Source organism: Papilio machaon, chromosome 7, assembly GCF_912999745.1.
Source record: "Papilio machaon chromosome 7, ilPapMach1.1, whole genome shotgun sequence".
In the NCBI taxonomy this organism is placed as follows: Eukaryota; Metazoa; Arthropoda; class Insecta; order Lepidoptera; family Papilionidae; genus Papilio; species Papilio machaon.
In genome coordinates this window covers 2317512-2325394 of record NC_059992.1, presented here as the reverse complement: position 1 = coordinate 2325394, position 7883 = coordinate 2317512, and the positions used below count along the sequence as shown (strand labels likewise).

Below are 7883 nucleotides of genomic sequence, written 5' to 3'. Positions count from 1 at the left end.
TAGATTATAAATTTCATTAAAGTGACAGTTTGAGAATAAAAGAATATATAATTGTCGCAGATAAAAAATACGCCATGTAAATCTTTTTGACAGCCTGCGATATGCAAAGGCAGATTATATACGCAAATAATTGTACAAAATCATACAAAAGATTTGATCACACGAGTGAATGATACGAAAATGTTTGATTCCGATTTGACGTTATAAGTACTCATGGATAACTCTACTAAAACTGATGATCTGCAGATCCACTCACACATTGCATCTGAGAAGCAGATCTTAGAACCGGTTCGCAGATCAGCTCAATCTAGCTCGCGGCTCGTCAGTTATGTAAGTTGTACTACTTCGCGTTGAGCCGTGATATGTCAATTTAGTTGCTGAGCCGGAACTCAACGGTTCGAGCCTCAACAGGCTCAGAGTTGATCCAAACACATCTACTTGTAAGGCTAGGATCCGGGAAAAATATTTTATCAAAATTACTGTGTGTTAAATTTTTGTTTAGTTAGATAAAAACTTAAGTCTTTCATTAGCCTAGAAAAGGTCCGAACGAAACTATTTTATACGCCTAATAAAACTTCTTTAGCAGTATTACATAATGAATACTTGATACTTTATATTATTATAGGTAAATGGTGGCGTACATATTTACAGCATTTCTTATTTCTTCCATTGTACTTTCTTAAAATTATTTTTTGATCGTTTAAGTTTGTAATATATGTTGTCAATCTCATTAAGATATTGGAATAGTGGTGTATAAAATGAACTCATGTAACCAACAATCCATTTGATTTGGTTTAATTCTGTCGCTTTGTTTAAAATTCACTTAAATTGAATAAGGAATAAGACAATCGAAAACATTTATCTTATCATTTATTTAGAAAAAACTTAATAATTAACAATAGAACTTATTTTACAATTCACACCATTTACATAACACACTTTTGACACACTGTATTATTTACGTAGGTTATTTTTTTGTTTCTATATTATAATCTGTTTCATTCGATATAAGGACTACCTACGGATAGCAAGTAAAGTTGCCTATTTGTTTAGTCAGGTACCTACATTGCTGGTTCCCTATTTAATATATTGCAAAACATTTTACAATCACTTAAACAGAAAAATAAAAACGAGGAAATGATTACTCTTCCTTCTATGTATCCATAAACAATGGACCATAAAGCATTGTTTGATTATTGTTTTTATTTTGTAAAGGTGCGTCCGCCGTCATTTGTTTATTGATACCTTTTTAAAATTGCTTGTGACGTTGAACTTGTTAAAACAACCTCAAGCAATTGTTATAATGTAAATAGTAAATGACCCAAATCATCTTTCACTTAAAAGGTGAAGAGTCGACGTATGTATTTATAAGGACGAAATTATAGCAATGATAATTATCGTCGTGGAATCCTATGGACTATAATTTAATTTCAAATTGGACTAATTCTTGTGAACACCTTGTTCTGTCTTATATAAATTAACAGACAATAAATAAAAAAAGCTTAATTTCTCCGTAGATTGTACTTGACAAAGACATCTGTGGAAGGATGTGGGTACTAAAGCAAGGGTAATTTGTTCAATAATTTATTGGTAGTTAGGTACGCAGATAGTGCGGGGGTGGCGGCGGCGGCGCGGGGCGGAGGCGAGGCGCACGTTCCAGTTGTCTCCGCCAGGCCGCCATAGCTTCGCTAAGGGACCACAGCTCCGACAGGAGGCAGAGGTCCAACTGACGTAGACTAGCCTGAAAAGGACAAAAAAAGGTTAATATTTATACAATTCTGTCATAAACTCAGCGTTTTATTTTGTTTTTATTAGTCTAAATTAAGATAATGTTTGCATTAACCGTATTTTCCCTGCAGAATTATTAAGTAACTTGTTCTTAGACTATAAATAAAATTATATATGGCTTCATAATGCATAATTTAGAATTACTTTGTAACAGGAAGGTACTAGCACAATAGCTAACGTTTGCTGAAGACTTACGCCTTCTTCATTATAATATGTGACAATAATGAAACATGTATGGATAGTATAGTAACTCAGGTAAATCAGATGTTACCTGATAATTCAAGTATCTTTTTAACCCTACGACAGCCACACATTTATTGGATTAAATGAACGTTTCTTAATGCAAAGGAAGGTAAGAATAGGATTTGTATAAGTGAATAAGTAGTCAGGGTTAACATTACATTTTCTATTACAAGTTTATCCTTCATAATTAATATTATAATTTTTTATTGCTTCTCAAAGCTACTTATAAAACGTAACTTTTCTCAAGGAAATCCAGTTTTGAGATTAGTCAAATAGAGTTAATATTTATATTAGAAGTTGTTTCAATAGTTTAAAATCATTCATGCGTAGTTCAGTAAGGCTGATACTAGGTCAAGGAGCGGTACATGGGCCTTGCCCATCTAGCGTAAAGGTGCCGTGAATAAGTACGATTCAAATGCTTCGTATTTAGGTATAGACAATTCCGCTGCCGAGTCATCTCTCCCAAAACATATTATCTCTGTTTTTACAAATAAAATGTGGATACGAATATGATTTTGTCAATCAAAGCTATAATAAGGCTATTGGAAAAACATTAATATTGTTATTTATTTACATCAAACTATTTAGTGAATGTAAACAGCGAATGTTCAGATTGCAATTGCAATTGACTTTCAATTGCTCAATATCTAAAGTAGTTATACAATAGAGGTCTAGTGTAGGTACAGTGGTAGCGCATGATTTGCACTGGGCGACAAGTGGTCGGCCTTAGCGTTCACCGATTACGTTAGGAATGTGCGGTCGATGTGGGTCGCCGCTCGGGGAGATATGCGCACAGTTTGCGCTCCGTACACCTGTCACGTCCGGCACCAGCTGACAGACACATATAATGTCACTACACGATGTTAATTCACACAAGGGTATTGACAGAATCGTTTAACTTAACATATAGGCCCGGCACTACACTTGGAGTACGACAGGTTCTAGAATAGCGATGAGTACAGTAAAACTTAAACTTGCAACTAATCAGCCTGGCTCTTAGTGTGTATCGCGATTATGCCTGCGCCCGCGATTTTAATGTGAACAAGCACTTACAATGATAGTTTGTGAAGTCTATTGGACAAATATTTGCAGTGATTTGTGAAACAAAGCTGTCTTCAAGAAGTCTGTTCGCTAAGTGATTAAGAAGAAAAACATCACTCATAAAGCAAAAATTAAGAAGTTCCGTTTCAAAACGACTCTTGTCAAAGTATTCATTCAGAGAGAGAGAGAGTTATTAATTAAAATTCGGCAAAAAAAAAAAGCATTAAGAAAAGCAGGTATTTTAAAAATCGTTTAGAATCTAAATTACTAATTACTAGTTCGATTTCTAAACGGCATATTTCGAAATGAAAAATCGATTAAATGCCGCTTTCTTTAGCGTATAAAATTTTATAGCTCAAATATCAGCTAGCCTATGAATTGTCGCAATCGTAAAAGTTACACTATAAATATTACTCGTTCTCACACGACGAGATAAAACTTTTTTTAATGTTTATTATTCAGATACGATACTTAAAATTGACATTACACTTTTAATTTCTTCTTTTGATACTTTTGTTATTTTTCTACACGATTTTTTGTACCTATCTTATTTTTTCAGGGTGTAACGACAATATGTTTTTTATGTGAATGTTTCGACAGTGGAAACTCACTGTTACATTTATCTTTTGTATACATAAATTATACACAAGTGTATGGTTGTATTACTTATTAGAGCATAACATTATTAATACTTCTCTACGGCAGCGCGTCGGTCGGATGCAGGTATTCCTGATTGGAAACACTATGGCAGGTATGTTAACCAAATTTTATTTGCATTTAGGAATCGTAGAGTTTTATATCAACTGAATAGGGCAGGCGATATCACTTATCAAAGTAAAATATTATCTATATCTGATTATTTTACCCAATTTTGTATTGGATATTGATTTTTAGTACCGATACTATATTCTATGGCTTTGAAAGGTAAATGGCCTAAATGGTAGAGTGGGCATGCGGGCCGAGAGAGCGGGACATTTCCACAACAAACTATAAATAAGACTAACAACTAAAGTCAATTTGCGTGTCGATTGAAATGTTTTTTTTTTTCAAAATAACATGAAACTGCAACTGTTCAATCTCTTATTCGAGATTTGGACAAAGGAACTAAGTTAAAGTACATATTTATGTTTGCCATTCTTTTTCTAAACTTTTTATTTCAATATCTACAGTTGTTATACAACAAGAAAATGTACGACCGTTGCATAAATGATGATAATGATTATTTAAACTAAAAACTAAAAGCTAACTATAATGATGATTTAAACTTACAATCTAAAAATAATATTAGACATAAAAGAGTGCAGAAATTTGCACAAATCTCGCGCGTATCAAATCTTGGTCTAGCAATCTCGCGTGACGTCACCAGTCAAGCGTGACGGCAAACTTTTTCCCCGCATTCCCGACGAGATTGGCCAGGAAAGGGGGAAAGTGGATATTAGAGTCCGCACGAACCGCCGGACATGAGTTATGCGCTATTTTATTACATACACGATCTTGTTAGCATAGCAACATAATGTATTTTGTAATTGAATTTTAATTTTAAGTTCATTTAAAAGTGTGACTTTCAATTAATGTGGTATTAAAGTCAATTAGAAAACAGTCAGTAGAAATACATATCTTAGTGTTTTAAATGACGGTTACTTTACTAGATCATTTCAAGAGCTCTCATAAAGGTATTCAAGTTTACAGCCTACATAAGTATTATCTAGAGCTAGAGATATTCCAGCCTTTGACGTCACACTTCAAGAGATTCTATTCTGGTATCGCGAATATGAATATGGAACATGCTGTAAACTTAAATCGATTAAACTATTATTAGGATATAGCTTTTCGAAGTGTTTTTGTTTTTTTATATCAACGAATATTTTTTGTTCAAAAAACATGGCATCCTTCTGTCAAAGAGTCAAAGTCCTCCCGCCTGGCACATAATTTTAACTTACTGGTGTTGCTACATGCTTCTTGTATTGCCAGCGTCATCTAAAAAAAACTTACTCATCTAATACTATTGAATTTCAGACTCAAAACTAAAAGATTTTAAAGGAAACCAAAATAATATGGTTAGAATTATCCTAGAGTATAAAAAACAAACTATTACATAAAGAACAGTACTAGAATTACTTTATAAATAGATATAATAATTAATTGGCATACCATTGCTACTTTTCAACATTGTATTATTTGAACTGTAATCATAATCCTGTTATCGACATGCACAGAGTTTACTGCGAGGAAGAGGAACTCTGATTTATTTATACTGTTGATAAATACCTGTATATATTTTCACGTAATGACAACAATAGACCATGTTTATTGATATACGTATATAACACACCTTTAGATCATATCAGATCAGTAAAAGATTATTCATGTATACTTTAAATTAAGAAAACTTAAATTCATTAATAGTTTAGAAACCAGGCGTAAATCTACGATTCTGAAATTCCCCAACTGTTCAATATGCTAGCTAGTGCTAATATTACACGTAGTAGACATTTATGTAAGCCCTGTTTTAAATTCCCTTACATAACAGTGATGACGTACAACGATGATTAGAATTTGTAAGTAAACAAACGAGAATCGCCAAATGGACACCTCATTGCCGATCCAAATAAACATTCTGCTCGTAATCCCGAAATATGTCAAGGAGAAGTTTAACTATTAGATAAATTTTACGAATCTATATTCGTATAAAAGAAACAAAGAGTGAAGCAATGTGATGATAAATCTCTGAAACTAGAACAGTAAGATATTATAAGGTAGATGAAGGATGAAGAATATTCATAGCAACTTTCCACCAATTTGCATCACTAACTGTCACTCAGAGTTTGTAAGATTTTTCATGCTAAATGTACACTAAGGGCAACACTTAACCACTCGGAATTCGGCTGTATAACATAGTTAAATTTCATTCATTATTGTTACATCTGTTAAATTGTAGTTAACATTCAATAATACCGATACACTTCATAAACAGTACTTTGTATTTCCACGCATTTGTAAGTTATCACTTATTTGCATATGCACATTTGTGAACACGTAAATGTCTATAAATGGTATCATAGACTAATTATAAGGAAGCTATTCATAAAACAGAATGCAGTATGCAACATTGGAGTTTCCAACCCCACCCTGAACAATGTAAAATATCCATAAATCTTTACCGCACCCTTGTTTTAATGGATTTCACAGTTTATGTGGGTACTTTACAATACATTAGGTGAAATGGCAGAAAAGAATGCTGTAGGACTTTTCTTTGAAACCATAAAAATGTTTTAGTTATTTTAAGAGGTTTGGAAATGACCAAGCAGATTTCTTATACATGTTAGTAACTACTAACATACTTTTTCTTCTACTAAAACTTTACCGCAATGTTAGGCTAATAACAAAATTCAAAGCACAATTTGTCGAGACTCAATGTTGGCGGACTTCTGTGTTCTTTGGCCCATTGACGGACCTAGCAGACGGAGTCCCCATCATGGTATTAAAGACCTTTTAAAAACTGTTAATACTTTCTTTTGTTATTTTTTTTTTTGTTGTTGTTATTTTCTTGTACATGTAATGGTAAGTAATTTTTTATGAGACTGACGTGTTCCTAAGAACAAAAGTCCCTAAAAAATTAAAAAACAAAAATAAAATTCAAAGAATGACAGAACAGACAAATTTTCGTCGAGGTGTTTTGGTATAATGAAAACTTACAGTTACATTGTAGCTAAGTAATCGGCATGTTACCACGAAATACCTAGTGTCGAATTCTATGTATTCATGATTGTAAAACGTGCCCGTTGCATTTGGTTGCAAGTTTCAAGTTTGCTGTATGTTTAGTTTGCAACAAGGAACTGTTACGTCAACAATCGATCGTGTTGTTGTAACTGGTTCAAAGGAAACCCTTATTAGTGCTGGTGCCGCCCCGCCGTGTACTGATGCTATAAAAAGGCGAGTCGCTAGCGTTGGCTTCATCCTTTTGATTTTACAATTTCTCGGAAGTTATTCTAAAAGTATTTGAATAAACACTTTTTGATGTCTGGTTATTCCTTTTACTACTCCTTTAAACTTTAATTCTAATATGGAAGTCAGCATTTAAATACTATTGCTAGAATCACCGCTTTTTGAATTGTTTGATCTAGCTTACGTTGAGTCTCCATTGTCGTAACACCCGTATTACAACAATATTGCCATCTCTGTCTTTCTCTTTGAAAAGAACAAAGATAACAATAACGTAATAAAGATTTTACAAGCTTATATTTAGTTTCAACTGTCCCGATGTTTGTCATCAAATCTTGCTTAAATTAATATGATCCACTTCCGGTTACTGATTGAGCTAAAAATTGAAATAGAATTCAAATTTGAATTTGAAATAACAGAGCTGGAAGGTGGCCATATGAATTTTGTAATGAAACGTCACAAACTCATCGAGTTTGGACTCGTTTGAATCGTCTTGACAAATAATTTGACCATTTAAACTTTTTAGTTATTTAAATTAATAAGAAAATAATAAAAGCTTGCTTTTATTTTTTTGCTTTTGTTTTTTATCTATCTACTTAACACCGATGGAACATTGACATTCCATTAATTGCAGTATATGAACAATAATAAAACGGATAAAAATATTAATAAAGTTTCCATTTAATGTCTGGTTCTTTAATTGACCGACATGCCACATTTGAATCAATTAGAGCATTCGCTGGAAACCATTATGCTCTAAAACGTATACACACCTATAAATTCATAATCATTCAAGATCAAAATTAGATACAAATGTTGCATGAATTATTAATAACAGGTAATATAAAATGCTTGGAACTGGTTATCAA

The 7883-nt window shown here is 32.8% G+C and overlaps 1 protein-coding gene across 2 annotated transcripts in view; it reads right to left on the bottom strand.

The window, feature by feature from the left end:
- Positions 1-1211: 1211 nt before the first annotated feature.
- LOC106712672 (anaphase-promoting complex subunit 11) overlaps positions 1212-7883 on the bottom strand; it is a 34921-nt gene continuing 28249 nt past the window's right edge. For both annotated transcript variants that reach the window (XM_014505300.2, XM_014505298.2), the window contains exon 3: positions 1212-1741. In XM_014505300.2, coding sequence (XP_014360786.2) covers positions 1595-1741 — 147 coding nt within the window. In that variant the 3' untranslated portion in view covers positions 1212-1594. The remainder of the gene's footprint in view (positions 1742-7883) is intronic.